At 51.8% G+C, this 27,947-nt stretch overlaps 1 protein-coding gene and 1 long non-coding RNA gene across 2 annotated transcripts; one reads left to right on the plus strand and one right to left on the minus strand.

Moving 5' to 3' along the window:
• Nucleotides 1–315: 315 nt before the first annotated feature.
• On the minus strand, nt 316–8,506 carry LOC115892061. The gene is made up of 3 exons (XR_004051958.1): nt 8,096–8,506; nt 5,192–5,552; nt 316–420 (listed from the first exon to the last, which is right to left on the minus strand). It is a non-coding gene; the product is annotated as an uncharacterized LOC115892061 (long non-coding RNA).
• TFAP2E (transcription factor AP-2 epsilon) lies at nt 4,176–27,146 on the plus strand. Its single transcript, XM_030912611.1, has 7 exons — nt 4,176–4,436; nt 4,759–5,241; nt 5,803–5,854; nt 19,855–20,077; nt 21,421–21,539; nt 22,112–22,253; nt 26,127–27,146. Exons 1-7 carry the CDS (start codon nt 4,410–4,412, stop codon nt 26,407–26,409), a joined length of 1,329 nt encoding a protein of 442 aa, XP_030768471.1. The 5' UTR covers nt 4,176–4,409; the 3' UTR covers nt 26,410–27,146.
• The last annotated feature ends 801 nt before the right edge of the window (nt 27,147–27,947 follow it).

Consider the following 27,947-nt stretch of genomic DNA (forward strand, 5'->3'; position numbering starts at 1 on the left):
TGTCCCAGGGAGCAGACAACCAGAAATCTCCACCTCCATGCCTCAGAGAGTGAGGAGTCCCTTGGCGCTGAAAGAAGTAGTTCCCAGAGTCTGAAATCATGGGACTGTGACGTTTTAGGGAGCCTCAAAGCAGCAGCAAACCATGGAGAACATTCCTCTCCCCAGTAGCCATAATCAAAATCACTCATTTATCAGATGAGCTCTTCAGATTATACCCGGGCCCTATGTGTAGCTACCCAGGATTGTGTTCACGTAGAGCCTTCCTAAAGGATCCCTTAATAGGCCAATGAATTCATAACATCATCCATTGATTTGTTTATCATTTACAGTATTTAATAAGCATTAATTGATTACCTGCCATGCACCAAGCACAGCGCTGGATACATTTTCTGTTTCTCCTTTAATCCTGTGAAGCAGTTCCTGAAAGAGGAAAAGAAAGTTAGTCACAACTGCAGAGTGTGGAATGCTCATTAGAATGTTTGAACTCTTTTTTTCCCTGAAGATGGGTTATGGGGAGCCCTAGGAAAGTTTTCAGTAGGGAGGTAACATGGTCTAGTCACTCTTGTTGCTGAATGGAGTTGAAAATGGATCAGAATAGATACAAATAAAGTCAGGAGATCAGTTAGAGAGTTATTGCAGGCCGGGCGCGGTGGCTCAAGCCTGTAATCCCAGCACTTTGGGAGGCCGAGACGGGTGGATCACGAGGTCAGGAGTTCGAGACCATCCTGGCTAACACGGTGAAATACAAAAAGCTAGCCGGGCGAGGTGGCTGGTGCCTGTAGTCCCAGCTACTCGGGAGGCTGAGGCAGGAGAATGGCGTAAACCCGGGAGGCGGAGCTTGCAGTGAGCTGAGATCCGGCCACTGCACTCCAGCCTGGGCGACAGAGCGAGACTCCGTCTCAAAAAAAAAAAAAAAAAAAAAAAAAAAGAGAGTTATTGCAATGGCCTAGATAGTGGTTCTCAAACTTTAGTGTGCCTCTGAGTCACCTTAAGGACTTATTAATAATACAGGTTGCTGGGCTCCACCCCCAGAGTTACTGACTCAGAAGGTCATGAGTGGGATCCAAGAACTGGGACTTCTAGCAAGCTCCCAGATATTGTTGGTGATGCTGGTCCAGGAACCACACTTTGGCTGTGTTGCCCAGGCTGGTCTCAAACTCCTGGGCTCAAGGGATCACACTTTGAGAGCCACTGGTCTATGAGTAAGAGTAAGGTAGTTTAAGGTGCTGAGACGGGTGCATTGTGCCCTCTGGGATACTTGCCTCAATTCTCCACTACATACCTTCCGTGAGTGGATGTCTAAGGGTTAGAAATGGCAACACTCCATAAGGATTAGCTTGTGCGGGTTAAGAAAAGGTCCTAGGCTCTTCTGGGATGACTAGCAAGTTTTGAACTTGAAGAAGGGTGGTGTCATTTATGAAACTACAGAGCAAAGGAGGAGAAGCAGGTTGGGGTTGGTGGTGGGGATGGTGGAGGAGATGTTGAGTTCAGTGTTGGACTTGGAAAATTTCAGATGGCTGCAATCTGCAATGAGATGTCTGGAGAAAATATGCAGCTGGCAGCTGTGTCTATGGGTCTGGATCCCTCACTCGTGATCCAGGCCAGAGATAACACAGTTGGGAGATAACAGCAGACAGGTAGTTATTAAAGACTTGGGCTGGGCATGGTGGGTCATGCCTGTAATCCCAGCACTTAGGGAGGCTGAGGCGGGCAATCACTTGAGGTCAGGAGTTCGAGACCAGCCTGGCCAACATGGTGAAACCCTGTCTCTACTAAAAATACAAAAATTAGCCGGGCGTGGTGGTGGGCCCTTGTAATCCCAGTTACTCAGGAAACTGAGGCATGAGAATTCCTTGAACCCAGGAGGTGGAGGTTGCAGTGAGCCAAGAGTGCACCACTGCACTCCAGCCCAGGCAACAGAGTAAGACTCTGTATTAAAAAAAAAAAAAAAAAAAAGGACTTGAGAGGCGATGAGCTCACTCATGAAGAGTATAGATAGGAAGAAAAAGCAGAAGCTTCTCCGCTCTGAGAAAGAGTTACTGACATTAAGCATGTAGGTGAAAGAGAAACAGAAAAGAAAACAGAAATGGTCAGAGGAGGAGAATGAGGCAAGAAGGGGCTATCAAAGCTGTAGGAAGTAGATTGGGGAAACCCAAGGAAGCCACAGACAGGCAGCACATCCCATCACTCTGGCTTTCCCAAGCTGCTGGAGAGAGCAGGGGCATCCCTGCAGCTGGGCACAGGCATCATCTCCTTTGCTGCTCCTAGACTTCTCCCAAAGGAGTCAGTCCACCAACTTCTATTCACGCACTGATACCTGTCCTGGAGCTTGACTTCTGATGCCATGTGGTTGGGGCTGAGAGAGGGAGGAAGAGGGTGTTGCCACAGACTCCCTCATATATAGATACACACACAAACACACTCCTGATCTCTGACCAATCTTGGGCAGGAAATTTGCAGAGCTTCCCAATTCTGCTTCATCCACCACCCTTGCTGGCGGTTCCAGACTTCGGAAAGTTCTTAATGATGAATCCTTGGCTTCTAGCCTCCTTCTTTCCCCACCGCTCCCCAGGCTGAGATCATCCAGCCCTGAGCTTTGCACCCGCCATGCGCCTTCTGGGATACCCACTTAGAACCATACATTCCATGAGTTAATGGTGTCACTATCACTGCTTCTTCTATATCAGTAATTTTACCTTAATCTTCTCATTTACTACTTCACAAAAAGGGACCTTAAAAAAACTAGTCTTCTCTGCCTTCCCCTGCTTTTTTATTGGTGTTGTCAAAGTTGCAGAAACTGAGATCACAGAGGAAACGGGACGTAGCTAGGATCACACAGTCAGCCAGAGTCAGGACTAAATCCAAGCCCTGGAGTGTGAGGCAGTAGAGAATAGTGATTCTGAGCAGAAAGGGGCCAAGGGCAGATTACCCTAGCTCTGCCACTTAGCTGCTTGACCTTGGGCAAGCCATTTAACCTCTCCATGCCTCACCCCTCCCCTGAAAATGGGGATGATATGGGTATCTCTTTCCTAGAGCTGCTGTGAGTGTTAAATAACCCGATATTCATGAAGCACTTTGCACAGAGGCTGGCACATTCTGTAATAAGTCTGCTGTGATTATTTCTACTTTGCCCTGGTCTGCACATCTTCTTGCTTTTAGAAACATCTTCCTTCTGCTTCTTAATTTCTGTTCTCCTTAGCATTCCTCTCATTTGTCCATCTTTAATCCCTGTCTCTGCTTCTCAGGAGGGGAGGGTTGGGTTTGGGGAGAAAGAAAGAGTGAGTGACTATAAACTGGAACTTGCTTGACAGCCAGGGAGTGCCTGCCATGGTAACACACAAACATGTAGCCTGTGCATGTTAGCGTAACAATCACATGGCATCCATGCTAGTCAGTTACACACAGTCACTCATCAGTCTCTGGGTATCTCATGCCCACACTCAATCGGCCCAGGTCCCCTGGGGCTTCAGAACTATCTTGGCCCCTGGTCAGGTGGAGCTAATACCCAAATCCATCCCAGGTAAGTCTCTCTGTCTGGCCAGCTTGTGTCTCCAACTCCCTCAGAGCCTGGTTTGGCGTTGGAAGTTTTCAGCCTAGGAAGCCTGAGTGAAGTGGGCGCCTTCGAGGGATTTTGATCCAGAACCATTCAGGAGAGACTGTGGTAGACCCCCTACACACACACACACTGGCACACCTGTGCACATGAGCAGATAGGCTTGAGTCTGCAGCTCACAAACTTATTCCACGTTCCCGATTGCCCACCTCATCCAAAGTCTCTTGAGGTGCTTAGAGAAAGGATTGATACCGATTTTACCGAGGAAGCTGAGGTCAGCGAAGAATAGTGCTTTGCTTAAAGGCAAGGATGCGATAGAGCCGAACAAATGAGGGCCCTTGCGTCCCAGCCTCGAATCTTTCTGTTTCACTGCAGCTGCGAGCTGCGAGCCCAGAAGGCGGCTCAGATCAACGTGGGCTGAACTCACGCCCCCCACTCACCCTACCCGATCCCGCCAAAGCCATTGCCTCCCCTTTGGCGGCCGCTGGGGAAAAGGGAGAGAACTGCCATAGCTTGTCTCTTTAATGCGCGCCCCCGGAGGCCCGGCGCGCCCCCGCCACTATAACTGGAGTGCATGGAGCAGGCTACGCTCAGAGGAGGAAGGGCGGGCGCTGGGCACCCGTTGACCGACTTTTCCAAGTGCGATCAGTGCCTGTCCGTCCTGCCTCCATGGACCCGCACTGGAACGGCCACCGCTGAGGACCCTACGCACACTAGGATCCCGGCTGGGTCGCACCCGGCTACCGCACCGTGACCCCCGCCGGCTGTGCCGGCTCCCCGCGCCTCTGCCCGCAGCGCTCGCCGTCGGGCTAGGGCTCCGCTGCCGCCACGCCTCGCGCCCCGCACTCACCACCCCATGCTGGTGCACACCTACTCTGCCATGGTGAGTAGTCTCGGGCCCAGGACATACTCGGCCGGGGTATCGGGGCGCCTGAGTGCTGGACTTTCCAACCCTCCTGCCCCGCGCCAACGAAATCTCAGAGGGAGGAGGCCGTAGGGACTCCGCCAGCTGAGAACGCTATGCGCAAGTGACCGCTGTCCCCAGCCTGAGGCTCCTGCGCTCGCGGGTGGCTGGGAAATAAACCTCCGGCCCTAGGAAGCGGGAGGGAGGGCGGCTGGACCCACCCGAGCTGAGGAGGAGCCTTCTGGGCTGGGGTCCTTTCAGGTGCCAGTGGATCACCTAACGCACACCTCTTCTTCCTCAGGAGCGCCCCGACGCGCTGGGCGCAGCGGCCGGCGGGGCCCGCCTGTCGTCTCTGCCCCAGGCGGCCTACGGGCCGGCGCCCCCGCTCTGCCACACGCCAGCCGCCGCAGCTGCCGCCGACTTCCAGCCGCCCTACTTCCCGCCGCCCTACCCGCAGCCACCGCTGCCCTACGGTCAGGCGCCCGACGCCGCCACAGCCTTTCCCCACCTGGCAGGGGACCCGTATGGCGGCCTGACGCCCCTGGCGCAGCCGCAGCCTCCTCAGGCCGCTTGGGCAGCGCCCCGCGCAGCCGCCCGCGCCCACGAGGAGCCACCCGGCCTGCTGGCACCGCCCGCCCGCGCCCTGGGCCTTGACCCGCGCCGTGACTACGCCGCCGCTGTGCCCCGGCTCCTGCACAGCCTGGCCGACGGCGCGCACGGCCTGGCAGACGCACCGCTCGGCCTTCCGGGGCTGGCGGCGGCCCACGGTCTGGAGGACCTGCAGGTGAGACCTGAGGGGTCCGGGATCGGTCGGGACTGGCCGCGGTGGTTTACTACCATGGCTGGAGGCAGAAGGTGACAAATGCAGGAACCCGACTTTTCTCCCAGCTCGCCACATCTCACTGGTGACTCCGAGGATGCGTCCCACCTCCTGGGTTAGACGTTGCCTGGCCATCTTTGCCTGGCCAGACGTTGTCTGGCACTGAGTCCGCCAGCAGTGCCTGGGTGGCAGCAACCCTCGGCAGGGACCGAATCACTTCTTTTCTCCCCGCTAGGCCGTTGAGCCACGTATGGCATCCATGGGGTAGCCTGCACCTGGGGCCAAGAGAGACATAGTAGTTACCGGTCTAAGGTTCAAAATTTCCTTTTTGCACTTCACGGTGAGATACCCAGGGCTCCAGCTCGGTGCCTAGACATGGCGATTCCTGGGCCTGCCCGTCGCCGCCCCAAGCGAAGGTGGTGCGGGTTGGGCGGAGAAAACAGGGACCTGGGGTGGCAGGGGCTTGGGAAGCCATGGGCGCCTAGGGCTTTATGCGCCCTCACCGCCACCCTCTGCTATTTGCAGGCGACGGATGAGCTGGGAATGAGCCTCCTAGACCAGTCCGTGATCAAGAAAGGTAAGGAATGGTGTGTATCTGTCAGGGCAGAGCCGGGCGAGATGGTGCAGGCCCCGGGTGCACAGATCCATTTTCTTCACCAGCCGTGCCTCCTATGTGTCGCCAGGCTGGGTGTCCACCAGGCAGTCTTCCCGGCCCAGCCAGCGGTTAGGCAGAGGTGCTGGCTTGGTGAGTTTGCCCAGCACCCTGTGGCCTGGGGTGGGCCTGAGCGGGTCAGCCTTCACTGGGCTGCAGCACTGGGAGCCTGGCCTCTCCCTGCCGAGGGGGGGCACTCTTGTAGATCTGGAGTTGATGTGCAGAACAAGTTAAACCACTTCCCTGTTTCCCTAAAAGGTGGGAATGGAAGTGCTGTTCCCACGGAGCTGGGGAAATGATTTTCACTTTACAGAGCCTTAGCATTTGGGAGCCTGGCAGGCACTTTCTTCCCCTCCCTTCTCCTTCCTTCCCGGCAGGGCCTTGGAGGCCTCTGGGGGAATTTTCTTTGTGTGGGAGTCTCTTGCAGCATTTAGACTTAGGGGAGCTGGTGTGTGAATACTGTGTGTTAGGGTGTATGCACCTGAGTCAGGGCCTACCTGCTCCTGGGTGTCTGTGTCTGTGTGAGTTCAGGGTCCTGTGCGTGTCTGAAATGTTCCCTTCATGGGTGTCCTAGTATTTCTTGGAGTGTGTGTCTGTTTCTGTGAATGTGTTTGTGAGGTGTGTCTCTGTGTGCGGGTGTGCATTTCTCTGCATGTGGGGGTCTCAATGTGTACAGTATCTCTGTGGTGTCCTGCACTTTGTTCTTTGGTATCTGAGGATTTCCAAGCATGCGAGGGCCCTCTCTGTGTATATACAGGAGTATTTGTGTGACTCCTGGCATTAGTAAAATCCAGGGACACCCACCTTTTCTGGCCTGAGGACCAAGTTCTGGCCATGCCAGGGGAAGGTGAGAGACAGACAAAAAGAGAGACAGCCAGAAAGGAGCAGAGACTCAGAGGGACCCAGGCATTGGGTAGCAGCCTCCTTACCTTTGGGGCAGGTAGGGGAAAGAATTCAGAGATGCACATGAGCCTGCGGTGCCCCAGGCAGGCACTGCTCCCACAGGATTTGGCTCGAGTTGTTTTTCAAACGAATGAATTCAAGCCTGGGCTCTATTCGCCCTCCACTTGCTCTCAGGGGAGGCCAGGGTGGAAGTGGTGGTGGCAGGGCTGGGGCTGGACTTCCAGGAGCTGGGGCTGAGTTACCAGGAGTTGGGGGTTGGCCGGATGGCCTGGAGTGTGTAGGGAGAAAGATGAGGCAACAGGGCAGGAAGTTGGGGGGGTGGAATTGGGGCTGTGTCCTGTGTCTCTTGGAACTGGGGGCTTGGGAAAGACACTAGGAAGCGGGCTGCAGCGCCCCTCTACTGGTGGGGCTTGGTTGGCTTACTGGACAGCGCCTTTCTTGACCCCTGAAGAAAGAGAGCCTTCTGCAGTGGGCAAAAGCCTGCCTGGACTTCCTGGCCACCAGAAATATGAGCATGGTGGTGGTCCCCAGTTCCCTACTCACACTTGGGCTCAAGAGACTGAGAATCTAGGTTCACTGACTCCCTGAGAAAGGCTAAGACCCTGCATTTTAGAAAGGGGCTTGGGGATCTCTGCCCTGCGCAAGGGTAGAAGGATCAGCTGGTGCTCTGAGTACTTTAACCCGGAACCCAGTCCAAAGCCGAGACAGGAGACTGGATGTGAGGCCTTCCCAGAGCTGGTTTCTCTCAAACAAGACTCCTAGATCCTGGGGGTGCGCCGAAATCCTCCAAAGCAGTGCAAAGAACACAAGGAGAGTGCGAACATCCCGGGTGCGGCGCGCTGGCTCCCTGGAGCGGGACCGGGCGGGGCCGCTCGGACTAGCGTGCCCAACCGCGGGACCCCAGCGCCAGCGGGACCCCAGCGCCAGCGGGACCCCAGCGCCAGCGGGACCCCAGCGCCAGCGGGACCCCAGCGCCAGCGGGACCCCAGCGCCAGCGGGCGTGTGGCAGAGTGGAGCGAGTGGAGCGCCGGCGACCTGAGCGGAGACTGCGCCCTGGACGCCTCAGCCTAGACGTCGAGTTACAGCCCGCGGCGCTGCAGCAAAGGGGAAGGGGCAGCAGCCCGGCACAGCTGGATCCGGAGGTCGTGACCCAGGGGGAAGCGTGGGCGGGCGACCTAGGGCAGGCGGCGAGGCCGGTGGGCTCCTTGCTCCCTGGAGCCGCCCCTCCCCACACCCCCGCTCGGCGCCCCCGGCAGTTTTCACCTTGGCCCTCCGCGGTCACTGCGGGACTCGGAGTCGCCGCCAGCCCCGTGGGGAGTGAATTAGCGCCCTCCTTCGTCCTCTGCCCTTCCGACAGCACGCGGAACCCCTGTCCTGTCCCACAGACCTTCGGCGTCCGCCGAGTGCGGTACTGGAGCCTGCCCCGCCAGGGCCCTGGAATCAGAGAAAGTCGCTCTTTGGCCACCAGAAGCATCGGATCCCTGCAGTCCCTCCAGCCTGGTCGGGAGGGGCGGCTGCGTCGCTGAAGGTTGGGGTCCTTGGTGCTAAAGGGAGGCAGCTGCAGCCTCAGCCCCACCCCAGAAGCGGCCTTCACATCTCGGCAGTGGGGGTTCTCGGGCTTCGACTTGGCCAGTGCCGCCTGGAGCACGTAGGGCCCAGACCTGTGTTGCAAAAGCTTCGCTGACTGCAGGCGAGTGTCCGGGAGGGGCGGCCAGGCGAAGCCCCGGCTTCTTACCACACACTTCCGGGTCGCCCGCCAGTTGCACCCGCGATATTGGGCAGGAGATGGCAGGACTGAGGCAGACCCTAGGCGAATAAGAGAGCCCTCCATTTCCTGCCCACATTTGTCACCTCCAGTTTTGCAACTTATCCCAGAGACACAGAAAGCAAGCAGGACTGGTGGGGAGACGGAGCTTAACGAGAATATTTTCCAGCCGAGAAGGGCAGTGAGCAGGGGCTGTATGGGACGCGGAAAGGGCTCAGAGGAGGCGCGGTGAGTGCCCGAGGTTGGGTGAGTGCCTAGAGGAGAGATAGTTGAACCGGGCTCAGGAGGTGCTTAGTGCGTGTTTGTTGAATTAATGAGTGATGGGTTGTGAAGTCTGAGTGCACTGAAAGAGGGGGTGTGTAAAAAGGGCTACTTTCATCACACATGTGCAAATGCCCTCCCTGTGGAAAAGCCAGACAGGTTAAAAAGGTTACAAACAAATTAGCCGGGCAAGGTGGTGCACGCCTATAGTCCCAGCTACTCGGGAGGCTGAGCCAGGAGAATCGCTTGAACCCGGGAGGCGGAGATTGCAGTGAGCCAAGATCGCGCCACTGCACTCCAGCCTGGCGACAGAGCGAGATTCCGTCTCCAAAAAAAGAAAAAAAAAAAAAAAAAAAAAAAAGTTACAAACCGTGTGTGGGTTTCAGGCTATACAACCAGAGCTGGAGGGGAGTGGTCAAGGATGAGAACTGAGATGGATCCCTCATTCCCTCTGCAGGAGAGTGGGTGGTTACCTACTTGAGGGTGGGGAATCCCTCTCCTCAGGCTCAGCTGTCCAATCTCAGGGGATCTCTAGGACAGGAGCTGATGTAAACAGTAGCCCTCTTCCCTGCTGTCTTTGGCCCTGGAGAAGGAGGAGGAAGCTGGGGAGGGTCTCCACTTCCCAGAGAATCTCTAAGCAGCCAGGACATGGGTGAGATGAGTGAGATACTGACCTCTGGGACAGAATTTGAGAGGGTGCCAAAAAACTCAGTAATCAAGATAAATAGGCCTGGGCGCCATGGCTCACACCTGTAATCCCAGTACTTTCGGAGGCCGGATCACTTGAGGTCAAGAGTTCGAGACCAGCCTAGCCAACATGGTGAAACCCTGTCTCTACTAAAAATACAAAGATTAGCCCAGTGTGGTGGCGCTCGCCTGTAATCCCAGCTACTCAAGAGATTGAGGCAGGAGAATTGCTTGACTCAGGAGGCAGAGGTTGCAGTGAGCCAAGATCATGCCACTGCACTCCAGCCTGGGCAACAGAGTGAGACTATCTCAGAAAAAAAAAAAAAAAAAAAAAAAAAGAGGCTGGGCAGCACGGTGGCTCACACCCTGTTGTAATCCCAGCACTTTGGGAGGCTGAGGCAGGTGGATCACCTGAGGTCTGGAGTTCAAGACCAGCCTGGCCAATATGGTGAAACCCCGTCTCTACTAAAAATACAAAAATTAGCTGGGTAGGGTGGCAGGCACCTGTAATCCCAGCTACTCCGGAGGCTGAGGCAGGAGAATCACTTGAACCCAAGGGGTGGAGGCTGCAGTGAGCCAAGATCACGCCATTGCACTCTAGCCTGGACAACAAGAGCAAAACTCTGTCTCAAAAAAATATATTTTTATTTATTTATTTATTTTTGAGACACAGTTTTACTTTCTCGCCCAGGTTGGGGTGGAGCACCACGATCTCAGCTCACTGCAACCTCTGCCTCCCAGATTCTTGTACCTCAGCCTCCCAAATAGCTGGGATTACAAGTACCCGCCACCACGCCCAGCTAATTTTTTTATTTTTAGTAGAGGCGGGGTTTCATCATATTGGCCAGGCTGGTCTCGAACTCCTGACCTCAAGTGACCTGCTCGCTTCAGCCTCCCAAAGTGCTGGGATTACAGGCATGAGCCACCACACTTGGCCTTTTTAAATGAAAATAGTGCAAAAATCCATGATAAACAAAATATCAAAAATTTACAGAATCTGAACTTGCACTTCCACAACCCTTTCTCACTTGCCTCCCAGGCTACTTACTCTCTGCCCCAGAAAGCAACTTTAAAAATGTGCAGATAGGCCGGGCGCGGTGGCTCAAGCCTGTAATCCCAGCACTTTGGGAGGCCGAGACGGGTGGATCACGAGGTCAGGAGATCGAGACCATCCTGGCTAACACGGTGAAAACCCGTCTCTACTAAAAAAATACAAAAATCTAGCCGGGCGAGGTGGCAGGCACCTGTAGTCCCAGCTACTCTGGAGGCTGAGGCAGGAGAATGGTGTAAACCCGGGAGGCGGAGCTTGCAGTGAGCTGAGATCCGGCCACTGCACTCCAGCCCGGGCGACAGAGCAAGACTCCGTCTCAAAAAAAAAAAAGTACAAAAAAATTAGCCAGGCGTGGTGGTGCACACACACCTGTAGTCCCAGCTACTCAGGAGGCTGAGACAGGAAAATCGCTTGAACCCAGGAGGCGGAGGTTGCAGTGAGCCAAGATCGCGCCATTGCACTCCAGCCTGTGCAACAAGAGCAAAACTCCGTCTTAAAAAAAAAAGAAAGAAACCCTCCGGCAGTTGATGAGAAGGAAACTTAGTCAGCAGGTCCCAGCAGGGGAGATGAGGAAACTCTAGGGAGGACATTTGCACATGTTGCACCCCAGTGTAGGCTGGGGAGCAGGTCACTACCCCTCCCGTCTACCTTCCTCTTGCTCCAACCCCTTCAAGCTTTGGACCAGTGGTACCCTAAGTGTAGTGTAAGCAACCACATGCATCAGGACCCCCAGGAGATGCTTGTTAAAAATGCAAATTTCTTGGGCACCACCCCACATTGATTGCATGAGAACCCTGGAAGTATGGCCCTGGAACTTGCATTTTTTAACTGATTTACTGAGGTAAAATTTACATACCTAAAATTTACACATTGTAAGAATTTAATTTGATGATTTTTAATAAATGTAGAGTTGTGTAACCATTACCACAATTCATTTTGAGGCATTTCTGTCATTCCCAGAAGTTCCCATTTGTAGCTAATCCCCATTCTCACCCCAAACCTTAGACCACTACTGATCTGCTTTCTGTCCGTAAATTTGCGTATTCTGGACATGTTCTATAAATAGAATATATAAATATGCAGACTTTTGCATCAAGCTCCTTTTGCTTAGCATAATGTTTTTGAGGCTCGCCCCAAACATTATACTAAGTAAAAGAAGCAGCAATAAAAAGAAACAAACTATTATCAGCAGCTTGTTTCTTTTTCTTGCTGCGTAGTATGCCATTGTATGGGTGTAACATATTTTGTTTATCCGTTGGTCAGTTGATGGGTACTTGGGCTGTTTCCACTTTTTAGCTGTCTTGAATAATGTTGCTGTGAACATTCACATACATGCCTTAGTGTAGACATATATTTTTAGTGCTTTTGAGTAAATTCCTAGGAGTGGAATTGCTGGATTATATGGTCGGTTTAGGTTTAATTTTTAAGAAACTGTCAAGCTGTTTTCTAAAGTGCTGTATTATTTTGCATTCTCACCAGCAATGTGTGAGGGTTCCACTTTTCCACATCCTACACTCAGAATTGTCTTTTTTTTTTTTTTTTTTTTTTTTTTTGGAGTTTCACTGGAGTTTCACTGCCCAGGCTGGAGTGCAATGATGCAATCTCAGCTCACCGCAACCTCCGCCTCCTGGGTTCAAGTGATTCTCCTGCCTCAGCCTCCCGAGTAGCTGGGATTACAGGCATGCACCACCACACCCGGCTAATTTTGTATTTTTAGTAGAGAGGGGGTTTCTCCATGTTGGTCAGGCTGGTCCTGAACTCCTGACCTCAGGTGATCCACCCACCTTGGCCTCCCAAAATGCTGGGATTACAGGCATGAACCACCGCGCCTGGCCTTTTTTGTTTATTTATTGTTTTGAGACAGAGTGTCGCTCTGTCACCCAGGGTGGAGTGCCGTGGCACAATCTTGGCTCACTGTAACTTCTGCCTCATGGGTTCAAGTGATTCTCCTGCCTCAGTCTCCCCAGCAGCTAGGATTACAGGCACGCACCACCACACCCGGCTAATTTTTGTGAACTCCTGACCTCATGATCCATCCACCTCGGTCTCCCAAAGTGCTGGGATTACAGGCATGAACCACTGTGCCTGGCCCCTGTCTTTTTTATTATAACCATCAAGTAGTATCTCAGTATAGTTTTAATTTGCATTTTCCTAATGACTAATAATGTTAAGAACTTTTTCATGTACTTATTAACCGCTCATCTCTCATTTTTAGTGAAATGTCTATTTACATATTTGGACCATTTTCTATTTAGGTTGCTATCTTATTGTTGAGTTATAAGAATTATTTATATATTCTGAATACAGTCCTTTATCAGATAGATGATTTGAAAATATTTTCTTTCAGTTTGTGGCTTATCTTTTTCTTCTCTATTTTTAAAATTTTAATTTTTTTTTTACATATTTAAAAATTACCTTTTTTTTTTTTTTTTTTCATAGAAACAGGGTCCTGCTACGTTGCCCAGGCTGGTCTCAAAGTCCTGGCTCAAGTGATCTTCCTGCCTTGGCCTCTCTAAGTGCTGAGGTTACAAGTGTGAGCAACTGCTCATAACCTCTTTTTTTTTTTAATTAAAACTTTTTTTAGAGATAAGTCTCACTATGTTGTCCAAGCTGGAGTTTGTTGGCTATTTACAGGTAAGATCATAGCACACTGCAACCTCGAACTCCTGAATGCAAGTGGTCCCCCTGCCAGAGCCTCTCAAGTAACTGGGACTACATCTTCATGCTACCACACCATGCTATTTTCTTTTCTTTTTTTTTTTTTTTTGAGACGGAGTCTTGCTCTGTCGCCCAGGCTGGAGTGCAGTGGCGCGATCTCGGCTCACTGCAAGCTCCGCCTCCAGGGTTCACGCCATTCTCCTGCCTCAACCTCCAAGTAGCTGGGACTACAGGCGCCGCCACCTCGCCCGGCTAGTTTTTTGTATTTTTAGTAGAGACGGGGTTTCACCGTGTTAGCCAGGATGGTCTCGATCTCCTGACCTCGTGATCCGCCCGCCTCGGCCTCCCAAAGTGCTGGGATTACAGACGTGAGCCACCGCGCCCGGCTTATTAATACTATCTTTTGAGGTGCAAAAGTTTTAGACTTTGATGAAGTCCAATTTATCATCATTTTCCTTCCTTCCTTCCTTCTTTCTTTTTCCTTCTTTCCTTCTTTCCTTCCTTCCCCCTTCCCTCCTTCCCTCCTTCCCACCTTCCCTCCTTCCCTCCTTCCCTCCTTCCCTCCTTCCTTCCTTCCTTTCTTCCTCTCTTTCTCTCTTTCTTTCCCACTCTTGCTCTGTTGCCCAGGCTGGAGTGCAGTGGCGCTGTCTTGGCTCACTGCAACCTCCACCTCCCGGGTTCAAGGGATTCTCCTGCCTCAGCCTCCAGAGTAGCTGAGATTACATGTGAGCGCCACCATGCTGGGCTAATTTTTGTATTTTTAGTAGAAACGGGGTTTCACCATGTTGGCCAAGCTGCTCTCAAAACTCCCGACTTTAGGCCGGGCGCGGTGGCTCAAGCCTGTAATCCCAGCACTTTGGGAGGCCGAGACGGGCGGATCACGAGGTCAGGAGATCGAGACCATCCTGGCTAACACGGTGAAACCCCGTCTCTACTAAAAAAATACAAAAAACTAGCCGGGCGTGGTGGCGGGCGCCTGTAGTCCCAGCTACTCGGGAGGCTGAGGCAGGAGAATGGCGTGAACCCGGGAGGCGGAGCCTGCAGTGAGCTGAGATCCCGCCACTGCACTCCAGCCCGGGCGGCAGAGCGGAACTCCGTCTCAAAAAAAAAAAAAAAAAAAAAAAAAACTCCCGACTTCAGGTGATCTGCCCGCCTCGACCTCCCAAAGTGCTGGGATTCCAGGAGTCAGACACCATGTCCGGCCTATCATTTTCTTTTATGGGCCTTGATTTTGGTGTTGTATCTAGGAACTCTTTTCCCAACCTGAGGTCGTGAAGATTTTTCTCCTAAGTTTTCTGTTGTTGTTGTTGTTTGTATTTTTAGTAGAGGTGGGGTTTTGCCATGTTAGCCAGACTGGTCTCGAACTCCTGACCTCAAATGATCTGCCCGCCTTGCCTCCCAAAGTGCTGGGATTACAGGTGTGAGCCATGACACCTGGTCTCCTATGTTTTTTCTAGAAAAAACTTGCAATTTTAACAAGCCTTCTGGGAGAGTCTGTTGCACACTTCCCTAGGTTCTGAAGTCAGACCATATCTACCACCTGTGGACAGAGTGCCTTGTCTGACAGGTTGAATAACTGGGAGCTCTTGTGTCTGCAGGAGTGTGTGTGTGTGTCTGTGTGTGTGTTAATGGCTTCTGCATATGTGACCAGCAGGACACCATTAGATCACTTCAGCTTCAGGAGTCACCACAGGGAATCCTGTCCTGTGTGTGTCGGAGACAAACTTTAGTGTCTCCGCTTTGCCTTCTGTGCTAGTTTAATTCCTGCCTCCATCACTGCCCCTTCCCTGACCCATCTGCTTCCCTAACCTTGGGTTCCATTCCTCTTGCCACTTAAAAGGGAAGAGGCTCTGAGAAAAAAAGGGACAGGTAGGGGAAGCAGCAAGGTCTGTCACTCATATACACAAACACATGAGCAATGTCATGTCTGCCCTTATATCTAGCAGCATCTATGTTTGCATAAATCTGGCATCAACAAGAGAAAGCACTTGCAAATATCCATATGCAGGCTACCACATCCCTCCACACTCCAGCTCATCCTCATTGCTGTATTTATCACAAGGGCATACAGTTTTTGTATAGTCACCCTTTTTTATTTTTATTTTTTTGAGATGGAGTTTCGCTCTGTCATCCAGGCTGGAGTGCAGTGGCGCAATCATAGCTCACTGCTGCCTCAAACCGGGCTCAATCATTCTGTGGCCTCAGCCTCCCGAGCAGCTGGGACTATGGGGCACATGCCACCCTGCCTGGCTAACTTAAAAAATAATTTTTTTGGCCGGGCGCGGTGGCTCAAGCCTGTAATCCCAGCACTTTGGGAGGCCGAGACGGGTGGATCACGAGGTCAGGAGATCGAGACCATCCTGGCTAACACGGTGAAACCCCGTCTCTACTAAAAAAATACAAAAAACTAGCCGGGCGAGGTGGCAGGCGCCTGTAGTCCCAGCCACTCGGGAGGCTGAGGCAGGAGAATGGCGTAAACCCGGGAGGCGGAGCTTGCAGTGAGCTGAGATTCGGCCACTGCACTCCAGCCTGGGCGACAGAGCAAGACTCCGTCTCAAAAAAAAAAAAAAAAAAAAAAAAAAAAAAAATAATAATAATAATAATAATTTTTTTGTAGAGATGAGGTCTCACTATGTTGCCCAGGCTGGTCTCGAACTTCTGGGCTCAAGTGATCCTCCTGCCTCAGTTTCCCAAAGTGTTGGGATTACAGGTGTGAGTTACCATGCTCAGCCAGCCGAGGCCCTAGGTTTTAATAGAAGTTGGATGGAGAAGGCTGCTCATCCTGTTTCTCCAACCCCTACTTCTGGTGAGGGGTGATGGGAGGGAAGACAGTTACTTTGCCCTTCTTTTTATTTTTAATTTATCAATTTGTAAGTTTTTGGTTTTGTTTTTGTTTTTGAGACAGGGTCTCACTGTGTCATCCAGGCTGGTGTGGTCGGCTCACTGCAACCTCTGCCTCTTGGGCTCAAGCAATCCTCCTACCTCAGCCTCTACAGTAGTTGGGACTGCAGGTGTGTGCAACCATGCCTGGCTAATTTTTGTATTTTTTGTAGAGACAAGGTCTTACTGTATTGCCCAGGCTGGTCTCGAACTCCTGGGCTCAAGCAAACCTCACCCTCCCAAAGTGCTGGGATTACAGGTGTGAGCCACTGTGCCTGGCCCAATTTGTAGTTTTATTTGTTTAAAGTCAAGCTCTAGGTATAATTTTGTAATACATGCAGTATAGTTCAGTTTGGGTTCCCAGGGCCCTTGCATCATTAGTTTATTTCATATTCACTTATGGCCACCTGTGCCAAGACTCTGCCCTCGACACACTCATACTTGGTAGAGAAGACAGCCGTGGAAACAAACCAGGAAGGTTCAGTGCGGTAAGGCCAGGGATGGGGGTGAGAGGGAGCTGGGGGACAGGAGAGGGAAGCTCTGCACAGGGGATGATGCCTAAACTCAGTAGAGTGGAGAAGGACCCCTGAGAACCAAAGGAGCACTGTGGGGCTCAAAGAGCTCACAGCCTGGGAGTCACCACATCCCAGGAGGCACTTCACACTTGTTCCATTTGGCCTGTGCTGGGTTTTTAAATCTTTGAATCATTGCCAATGCTTAAAAATCCAGAGAGTTCACATAAAAATCCAGAATCCTAGTTTCACAAACCAGCAAAACAAAACAAAAACACAAACAAACCAGGAGCTCTGTGTCCTACTTGGCAGGACTTCACATAAGGTGCCCCTCCAGCCTGCCAACCTCCCCCACAGCCCACTTACTATGTTACCTGTTGAGCCTCTCCTCCCTTGAAGCCTGGAGCTGTGCTGTCCACCAAGGTGGCCACTAGCTACGTGTAGCTCTTGAGCACCCAAAATGTGACTAGTCTGAATTGAGATACGCTTAAGCATAAAATGTCCATTGAATTTTGAAAACTAATTTCAAACAATGTAAAATATCTCACTAATAATTTTAAAAATATGTTGAAATGATTCTATTTTTTATGTATTGGGATAAACAAAATATACTAAAATGTTACATATTATTTACTATTATATTGATTAAAATTAACCTCACAAGTTTCTTTTTACTGTTTAAAAATGTGGGCCAGGCCTGGTGGCTCACCCCTTTAATTCCAGCACTTTGGGAGGCCAAGGCAGGCGGGCAGATAGCTTGAGTCTAGGAGTTCAAGACCAATCTGGGCGACATGGTGAAACCCCATCTCTATGAAACCCACAAAAATTACCCAGGCATGGTGGCACGCACCTGTAGTCCCAGCAACTTGGAAGGTTAAGGTGGGAGGATCGCTTGAGCCTGGGAGGTGGTGGTTGCAGTGAACTGTGATTGTACCACTGTACTCCAGCCTGGGCAACAGAGCAAGACCCTGTCTCAAAAAAAAAAAAAAAATGGTGGACACTAGGAAATGTAAATGTATACATGTGGCTCACATTATATTTCCCTTGGTCACTTGGGTCTAGAGCCCAACAGACAAATGGGGACTCAGCAAGAGGGGCAGGCAGAGCCAGAACACAAGGGAGGGTGAAGGAGGCCATTGTAACATGATGGTTAAAGCTGTGAACTTTGGAGTCAGTGCTGAGAGTTCAAGGTTCATTTCCGCTCCTTACTTGCTGTCCCACTTTAACGTCTTTGAACTTTCAGCACGTGGCCCTCATTGACAGGTGACATTTTGTCCAGCTCTAGAGCTGGGATTTGAGTCTCAGGGAACTGACCAGGCTCTAATGAGTTTTAGGATGGGTTTTCAGCTGCAGAATGATGCATCCAGACAGAAAGATCCCTCTGGACTGGAGCAGGGAGACCACAGCAAGGTCTGTGGAGAAATTCACATGGGAAGTGAACCTGTGTCTGTGTGAATGCAGAGCAGTGGCCACATCCAAGGCATATAAAGAAATGAAAGTCATAGGATGGGCAGGGGTGGGAGAAAAAAAAAAAGAAAGCTGTAGGATCTAGTGATGGACAGGATGTAGTGATGGACGGGATGTGGTGATGGATGGGATGATGTGGTTGGGGAGAGCGTTGCAGAGGGTATCACAGAGGTTTCTGGCTGGGCTGCTGGGTTGGGGTGAGGAGGTTTATCCAGAGAGGGAGAGACGTGATGTTCTGCCAGGCTTGGGATCAGGCTAGCCTTTCCTACTTTTGTATTCCTCAGGCCTGACACCATTCTTGGCATGCAAGTGCTCAGCCAATATTGCCAAGAGGCTGCAAGGCTAAGAGCACCGCCTTTGAGACTGCAGTCTTGGGTTTGCTACTGGTTCTCCGTCTACCAGCTGTGTGATCTCAGGCATATTACTTCACCTCTCTGGACATCGGTCTCCTCATCTGTAAAATGGGAATAGCGATAAGTGTAGCCCCTTGTGGGTTGTTCCAAGGACTGAGTGGGTTTATCTATGGGACCTCACAGCAGTGAGTGCTCAGTAGCTGTTAGTCCCAGATTCCACACTCGAGCCTCACTCCTGATGCACACACGAGGACTTGTCTACCAAGGCTCTCACCTCCTTAAAGGAAGAGAGGGCCAAAGGATTCCGCTAAAGAAGCAAGTGCTTCAATATTCTCCCTTCCCCCGAGGCTAAGCAGGAGGATGGAGGTTAGACTGCAGGAAGAACTTCCTTTCTCTTATAGCCAAGAATGTCTAAGTGAATTTTAGAAAATCAACTTCTGGCCAGGCGTGGTGGCTCATGCCTGTAATCCCAGCACTTTGGGAGGCCAAGGTGGGTGGATCACGAGGTCAGGAGTTTGAGACCAGCCTGGCCAATATGGTGAAACCCCATCACTACTAAAAATACAGAAATTAGCCAGGCGTGGTGATGGGCACCTATAGCCCCAGCTGCTCGGGAGGCTAAGGCAGAAGAATCGTTTGAACCCGGGAGGTGGAGGTTGCAGCAGCGAGCTGAGATTACACCACTGCACTCCAGCCTGGTGACAGCTAGACTCCATCTCAAAAAAAAAAAAGAAAAAGAAAAAAAAGAAAAAATTAACTTCTCAAATTCCCTTCTCTGGTCTTCAGACAATTAGCAGATAATTAGGGAGTGTTTGGGGAGGGGGTATAGCCTATCTCCTGGTCTCCTTTAGCATTCGCAGAGTGACTTGGCAGGAAGAGAGGGCCAGGGCTGAAGGCATTCATAGCGCGATAATCTCCCTGTCCCAGGGATGTGGAGCCCACAGTCTCCAGGCCCCTCATTGATGTAGGGGTGGGGTGGGAGGGTAGGGAGGAAAGACGTGGGAATCACGGGTGGGAAGAGGGGATCTGGGGACTCCCTGTGATTGCCCAGCCCTAGGGGTCCTGCCACCAGCTCACACTCATATCCTTACATCCAAGTCCCTCTCTGATGGCATCCACTAAAACACCAAGATTCTGCTGGAGCTGTTTGAGTTTAAGATAGGACCAGCCTGGTTCAGTGAGGGGGACACAGATTCAAGAGCCAGACAGCTCGGAGTTCAGTCTCCGAGTTCACATCCATCAGTTGAGGGAACTTGGGTGAGTCACTTTCATCTCACCGTGCCTCAGTTTCTCCCTTCATAAAGCAAAGATACCAGACCCTCCCTCGAGTGGGGCTGTGTGCGGTGGTCTCTGGCTCAGCGTTTCCCTCTCCCTGCTCTTCTCCACAGTGCCCATCCCCTCCAAAGCTAGCAGCCTCTCAGCCCTCTCCTTGGCCAAAGACAGCCTGGTGGGCGGCATCACGAATCCTGGTGAGGTCTTCTGCTCTGTGCCCGGCCGGCTTTCACTGCTCAGCTCAACATCCAAGTACAAGGTGACGGTAGGGGAGGTGCAGCGGCGACTCTCGCCTCCTGAGTGCCTCAACGCCTCCCTCCTGGGGGGTGTCCTCCGCAGGTAGGAAGGCCAGCCCACGATTCCCCACCTGGCTGGATCTCTGGCCTCTTCAGGCCTTCTCAGGCCATCAGAGAGGAGGCCAGTCTCACCTAGCCCCCCTGCCTCAGTCTCCCTGGGAGGGGAGGCCCTGGGGACTCTGGATTGTGCATGCTGTGGGGGCCGGCCCAGGTCCCTGGTGGCCACCACGTGTCTGTGGGTCTGGGGTGGGGAAGTGGGCAGAGAAAGAAGCCTGGGCACAGAGAAAGGATGGAGAACTCATCCACACTGGTCAGGACAAGACTGGGTCTGAGAAAGAGAGAGGGCCATCCTCAACCCCCTTCCAGGAAATGAACCCCAGGACCCAAGGCCCATTCTGTGTGGCAGCATAGGCCCTGTGTGTTTTGGGGTGTGGAGCATGGTAGTCCATGGTTCGTCTTCCTAGACCTGTGTCTCTTTCTCTCTGTGCATGTCCTTGTGCCTGGGAAGGGTATTTCTGCTTCAGGGCCATGAGCTTGGATGAGTCTGAGGATGGTGTGGACATGTGTGTGTGTGTGTGCATGTGCCTATAGTAGCGGATGGCCAGGAGCATGTGTTTCCATGAGTATGAGTATCCTGTGTTTCTTCTAGTGGGATGTGTGGCCTAGAGTGTGTCCTGCTGTGTGTGTGTGTGTGTGTATGATTGCCTGTGCATCTGGAGCTAGTCACATGGATGTTTGGCCATCTGGTGTGTGGGAGTGGCATTTGTGCAGTCATAGGGGATATCTCCTCACTCGTAGCATCTTGGAGGATCTCTGTGAGTCCCTGAGTGTCTGTACATGTGTTCCTGGGACCCTGACTTGGTGTGATCTTGTGTCTCTGTGTCCCTAGGTGTCTGAGTCTGTGTCTCTGCATATGTCTGTCTCTATTGGTTCCACGTGTCTCTATTCTTTCACGTGTGTGTGTTTGTGAGTCCCCAGGTGGCTATGTGTGTACCTGTGTCTCCCTATGTGTCCCTCTTTCTGTATGTCACTGCGCGTCTCTACATATAGGTCTGGTATCCCCGGGTAGCTGTGTGTGGGCCATCTGGTATGCTAAGGACCCCAGGATGCCGCACCCTGGCTGCCCCTGCTGTTGAGAGGACTAGAGTGAACTGAGGGGCTCCTGGAGCTGGGTGCTGGCCCCCTGCCTCTGTCTTGGCTGCAAAACCATGGAGATTAGGAAGAGGTTGTGCCCTTGCTGAAAGAGACCCCAGAGCATCCCCAGGACCAGACCCAAACCTCAACAGGGGCTGGTGGAGGCAACAAGGCCCTTTGGCGGTCACTTGGCCTCCACGCGTTTCTCTTGTCTTCATAGTTGTATGTCTGTCTCTCTCTGTGCATGTCAAGGGCCAAGTCCAAAAATGGGGGCCGGTGTTTGCGGGAACGGTTAGAGAAGATTGGACTCAACCTGCCAGCTGGCCGTCGCAAGGCTGCCAATGTGACGCTGCTGACTTCACTAGTGGAAGGTGAGTGAAGCCTGAAGGTGGGCATGGGAGTGCTGCGAGGGCCAGTGAGTTGTCTGGTGTGACTGTCTCTAATGCAGGAGGGTGTGTTGAGTGGTGTGTGTATCCGTGTAAGTGTTGCAGTATCTGTGTGCATGCTCTCTGTCATGTGGAAGGCTTGTTTGTGATTTCTGTGTGTAGTCTTTGTACATGTGTGCATGCATGTGCAAGGGAGACCTTGCAGTGTGTGTGTATGTGTGTGTGGGTGTGGATGTGTGGGTGTGAGTGTGTCAGTGGGGAGTAGCCAGTGTTTGGATGTGGTAAAGTGATGAAGGGGGTCACAGCCCCTGGAGATTGGTGCCTCTGGAATACATGGTGGGCCCAGATCCCATCTCTGAGCTCAGAGCCCAACCCTAATGGCCCCAAGGGAGGGCAATGGAATTGGGGCTGGAGCTGGGCTGGGAAGGAAAAGTCAGAGGGGGCATCTACAGAGGCAGGATGGAGCAGGATCCCCCTGGCCAGGGGGTCAGAGGTTCAAAGCTGTGTTCCAGGCGCAGAGGTACACCTGGCAGTAGTGACAGCTCCCCTCCCCCCAGGAGAGGCCGTGCACCTGGCCCGAGACTTCGGTTACGTCTGTGAGACCGAGTTCCCAGCCAAGGCAGCCGCCGAGTACCTGTGCCGACAGCATGCTGACCCGGGGGAGCTGCACAGCCGCAAGAGCATGCTGCTGGCCGCCAAGTGAGTGAGGGCACCACGCACAGGCACACATGGCTGCCATGCACAGACAGACATGTATGGGCACAATGGACACCACTGTGTACACGGGCAGTGGGCACACACATGTATGTGCGCGCCACTGTGTACATCAGCAGTGAGCACACACATACATGGGTGCCACTCTGTACATGAGCACTGAGCACACACACATACCTGCGCGCCGCTGTGTACATGAGCAGTGAGCACACACACGTACGTGCAGCCCATGTGGCACCACACATGGGCACCTAGGCTCCCTGCTTAGGCTATCCTGGGCACATGTGTGCATGCCACATGGGCACACTTGGGCGCCACATATGGGTATATTTGTGCATCATGGTTATCATACTCAGGCATACATGAACACTCCTCACAAGCTCCTGGAGCACACATGGACACTACATGTGAACATATCTGGGTTCCATGCATCAAGAACAGTGGTGTCACATACTGGCTCACACAGGCTCACGCATGGGCCCTGCAGTCACATACACTCCCAGGACACCACCAGCCGCAGTCCCCATTGCAGGTGTGAGGCTCCCTCTTCTAGCCTTGCCCATCGACCCTCTGCTCCAGTGATGTCCATCAGGCCACCAAGTTATGCCTGACTGCTCTGCAATTCCCTTTGTGCCTCCCTCACCACCGTTCACATGCTGCCTCCTCCACTCAGGTCTTCATCTCACTCCCGGACCTTCACCGAGAGTCTCCCTGGTCCCAACCGCCCTGCACATGTATCTGCACCCCCCGCACAAGAATCTTCAACGGTTCCCGCTGCATTGATTTTCAAACTAGGTCTGCAAGGGCACCTCAGGGCCTGTTTAACAAACTAGTATTCCATTTAGTTTTGTTGTTTTTTTATTTTTTAGATGGAGTCTCGCTCTGTCGCCCAGTTTGGAGCGCAGTAGCCGAATCTCAGCTCACTGCAAGCTCTGCCTCCCAGGTTTACGGCATTCGCCTGCCTCAGCCTCTCGAGTAGCTGGGACTACAGGCGCCCGCCACCTCGCCCGGCTAGTTTTTTGTACTTTTTAGTAGAGACGGGGTTTCACCGTGTTAGCCAGGATGGTCTCGATCTCCTGACCTCATGATCCGCCCGTCTCAGCCTCCCAAAGTGCTGGGATTACAGGCTTGAGCCACTGCGCCCGGCCTGTTTTTGTTTTTTGAGATGGAGTTTTGCTCTTGTTTCCCAGACTGGAGCGCAATGGTGCGATATCAGCTCACTGCAACCTCCGCCTCCTGGGTTCAAGCAATTCTCCTGCCTTAGCCTCCTCAGTAGCTGGGATCACAGGCGCCTGCCACCAGGACCAGCTAATTTTTTGTATTTTAAGTAGAGACAGGGTTTCACCATGTTGGCCAGGCTGGTTTCAAACTCCTGGCCCAAGGTGATCCACCCGCCTTGGCCTCCCAAAGTTCTGGAATTACAGGCGTGAACCACCACACCCGGCCCCAAGATTTAGTTTTCAGGCTAGGCAAGGTGGCTCACGTCTGTAATCCCAGCACTTTGAGAGGCTGAAGCTGGCGGATCGCTTGAGCCCAGGAATTGGAGACTAGCCTGGGCAACATGGTGAAACCTGGTCTCTACTAAAAATACAACAATTAGCCAGGTGTGGTGGTGCACTCCTGTAGTCCTAGCTACTTGGGAGGCTGAGATGGGAGGATCACCTGAGCCTGGGAGGTCAAGATTGCAGTAAGCCATGATTGCATCGATGCACTCCAGCCTGGGTGACATAGTGAGACACCGTCTCAAAAAAAAAGGGGAAAGATTTAGTTCTTCCAAAAGAGTTCTTATCTTAGTCTATTTGGACTGCTATAACAAAATACCATAAACTGGGTGCTTATAAACAACAGAAATTTTTATTTATTTATTTATTTATTGAGACAGAATCTTGTTCTGTTGCCCAGGCTGGAGTGCAGTGGTGCAATCTCGGCCCACTGCAACTTCCGGCTCCTGGGTTCAAGCAATTCTCCTGCCTCAGCCTCCTGAGTAGCTGGGATTACAGGTGCCTACCGCCACATCTGGTTAATTTTTGTATTTTTAGTAGAGGTTTCACCATGTTGGCCAGACTGGTCTCGAACTCCTGACCTCAGGTGATCCACTTTCCTCGGGCTCCCTGAGTGCTTGGATTATAGGTGTGAGCCACCGCGTCCAGCCAGCAAGAGAAATTTATTTTTCGTAGTGCTGGAGGCCGGGAAATTCAAGGTCAAGGCAGATTCCGTGTCGGGTGAGGGCCTGCTTTCTGGCTCATAGACAGCACCTTGCTGTGTGGCCTCACATTGTAGAAGGGAGAATGGGATTCTCTCTGACTTCTTTTATAATAAGGGCATTAATCCCATTCACGACGGCTCTACCTCCATGACCTAATCACCTCCCAAAGGCCTCACCTCCTTATACTATCACCTGGGGGGTAGGAGTTCAACATATGAATTCTGGGGAACGTAAGCATTCACACCTTGGCAGTCTCACTGCAAGAAAAGACAGAGAGAGGAGGGGGATAGAGAAAGAGAGAAAGAAAGATAGGCTGGGTGCAGTGGTTTATACCTGTAATCCCAGCACTTTGGGAAGCTGAGGTGATCAGATTGCTTGAGCCCAGGAGTTCAAGGCCAGCCTGGGCAACTTGGCGAAACCCCATCTGTACTAAAAGAAATTAGCCAGGAGTGATTGTGCGTACCTGTAGTTCCAGCTACTCGGGAGGCTGAGGTTGAGACTGCAGTGAGCTGGGATCGTGCCACTGCACACCAGCCTGGGTGACAGAGCAAGACCTTGTCTCAAAAAAATTTAAAAAATACAAAGAAAAGAGAGAGAAATCTGAGAACTACCAATTGGTAGGCTAAAGTTCAAACTCTTTTGAGGGCCCCACAGTCTGGCCCACACAAACTCCACCCACTCCTGGCAACCCTGTCCTCACATCCTTGGGTTTGCCTGTTTCCAGCTTAGAACATCCAGTCCTCCCACCTAACGCAGTCCTTCAAACTGACAAGTCCACTGTCCTGCCTTTGAGGCTTTCCTCAAGTCCCCAAGGCAGAAGAGGAAGCACAGACTCCTGGGACTGCCAAATGGAGACATCTCTGAGGCTGCTCATACTGTGACTGGAGAAACATACCTAGGGTGGGGCTCACGTGCTCACTAATCAGCTCACTCATCAAGCACTTCGTGGGCCTCAGTCCTGTCTAAGATACTGGCTGGCTTTCATGGTGACGCAAAAATGATGAGTGATCCTCTTGCCCGAGCCATACACAGGATGCACAAAGGAATGAATAATGAATGGCTGCAAACTAGAGCTAGGTTCAAATCCCAGCTTGGTCACCTTGACAGGTCATCCAACCTGTCTCAAACCAGTTTTCTTGTCCATATGATGGGGATAATAATAGTATAGACTTGTTTGTGAAGATTAAGTAAGATGATACAGACAGTGTGCTTGGCACGGCATCCAGGCTTCAATTATATTCACTGCTAGTTATTATTTCCGGCAGATTCTGGATTGTTTCCTAATAGCTTCAAAGACAAAGTTCTGTGAAGCATTGGGTGTTTGGGGTGGGAGAGGGAATCAAGGAAAGTTTCCTATATAAGGTAGTAAGTAGCTGAGCTGCACTTTGAATATGGGCCGGACATCCAAAAAAGAAAGATTATAGGGTAATCGGCATGTGTTGTTTATTAGCTGTGTGATACTGGGCTAGTCACATGACTTCTCTGAACCTTAGTTACCTTTTCTGTGAAAAACAGTATGTTCATCATTTTGCAGACTGTTGGGAGGGTCAGCAATAGTGTAGCTAATGTCTGTAAAATGCCTAGCATGTAGTAGGTCCTTCTCTGGGCTCAGACTTTTGTCCTCCAACCTCTGGCCCTCCTTCTCCCACCAGGCAGATCTGCAAGGAGTTTGCAGACTTGATGGCTCAGGACCGCTCACCGCTGGGCAACAGCCGCCCAGCACTCATCCTGGAGCCCGGAGTGCAGAGCTGCTTGACACACTTTAGCCTCATCACCCATGGCTTTGGTGGGCCTGCCATCTGTGCTGCCCTCACTGCCTTCCAGAACTACTTGTTGGAGTCACTCAAGGGGCTGGACAAGATGTTTCTAAGCAGTGTGGGCAGTGGACACGGTGAAACCAAGGCTTCGGAGAAAGATGCCAAGCATCGGAAATAACTGCTTCTCCCACCCCATCCCTAAGGGGCTCCCAGGCCCTGAAACAGGCACTTAGCTCCTGGGGGTGGGCCTGAAAGGACTGAAAGGTGGGATTAGAGTCAGGCCAGAAAGAGAACATTCATCCAGAGATCCCAGAGTTGGGGATCTGGCTTAGAGTAAGGGAGGGTGGCCTCTCTGTGGTGGTGTGTTGCGAAGTTAAGGGCCCAGGTATTTGTCTCATGTGTGCAATTTTCTGACCTTTGATGGTTGAGCAGGGTTTGAACAGAAAATGACATGAAAAGGTCTGGCTCATGGGGCAGAGCCCTTTCCATTAGGGTGCCTGGGTGGCCGTGGGTGCTTCTAGAGGCCAAAGCCTTTGTGGTTTTCACTGGTGGCAGGAGGGAAATTGATAAATCAGAGGTGCTACTGAGGAGTTGGTGCCCCTCATTCCAGAATCTCCTACCCCCAGAAAAGGGGTGCTGGAAGGAAGAGACCCCAGTGGACTCTTTGTACCCTTCCTACTCTTGGAAAGAAATGGGCAGGAGGGGTCCTCAAGGAACAAAGAAGATAAAGCACAAATTGCAGAACTTGAATCCAGGCTGCTCATCACAGTCCTGTTGCTGTCTGTCCTATTTATTTATGTATGTTGTAATTAAATTTGAAATTTTAAAATGTCCAGTGCAACTTATTTATCCCAGTGAGTTGGGGTTCATTTCACTGTTTTCTGGCCATGCACTGATACGGCCAGCTGGACCAGAAGGGAGAGGGTGTTTTTGCTCACAGAGGGCTGTGGGTGGGTTGGGAGGGAAGAAAGGTGTGTCAGGTGCCCTGTGGTTGTCGCTGGGATCTTGTATTTGTGGTTCTTTTGCCCCTGCAGTTAATGTACCCCCCCATCTCCCCATCTCTCATTCTCTTAATAAAACCTTTCATTGGATATGAAGCCCTCCCTGTCCTTCTTTAGCCCAGGCCTGGATTTGCCTCCAAAGAGGGCAATGTCACTGGGGAGAGGCAGCGCCTGGGAATTGGGCAGAGGGTAGGGTGGGAAGGGGCCCCTAAGGGGATGGAGGGGACTGGGGGCCCCTCTGTGTGACAGGAGGTACAGATGTTGGTCTATCTGACATGTCAATGTGGCTGTTAGTTGCTGTGTGTGTGTGTGTGTGTCAAGTGAATACTGTATGTGTATTCCTGTGACTTGGTGGGCTGGTGGGTACATCTGTCAGTTTGGCTATTGGGTGTACAGATTTGTTACCATGCCCGTTGGTGGTGATGTGTATGTGTCAGTGGGAATGCTGGTGACTGTGTGTGTCTGTCAGGCCAACGCTCATCCAACTCTCGTTTTGAGGATTTCACTCTTCAATCATCTTTTCTGTCCTGTATCGTCAGTGTCTCCCTCTCTATGGAATCATTACTGGATCACCCCCCAGAGTACAAATGTTCTAGGATCTCTTACCTTACAAAACATAAATCCTTTCTCCATTTCTCTATTTCCTTTGCAGTTAAAGTTCTTGAAAGATTGCTACACCTCCACCTCCATTTCTTCACCTCCAATTTCCTCTTTC

This window comes from Rhinopithecus roxellana, chromosome 12 (genome assembly GCF_007565055.1).
Source record: "Rhinopithecus roxellana isolate Shanxi Qingling chromosome 12, ASM756505v1, whole genome shotgun sequence".
NCBI lineage: Eukaryota > Metazoa > Chordata > Mammalia > Primates > Cercopithecidae > Rhinopithecus > Rhinopithecus roxellana.

What these genes read in the sequence shown, in the direction of transcription:
- TFAP2E (XM_030912611.1), top strand. Translation starts at nt 4,410, where the DNA reads ATGCTGGTGCACACCTACTCTGCCATG. An exon ending in TGCACACCTACTCTGCCATG is followed by an intron (nt 4,437 to 4,758) that starts GTGAGTAGTCTC and finishes CTTCTTCCTCAG; the next exon opens with GAGCGCCCCGACGCGCTGGG. An exon ending in GCTGACTTCACTAGTGGAAG is followed by an intron (nt 21,540 to 22,111) that starts GTGAGTGAAGCC and finishes CCCTCCCCCCAG; the next exon opens with GAGAGGCCGTGCACCTGGCC.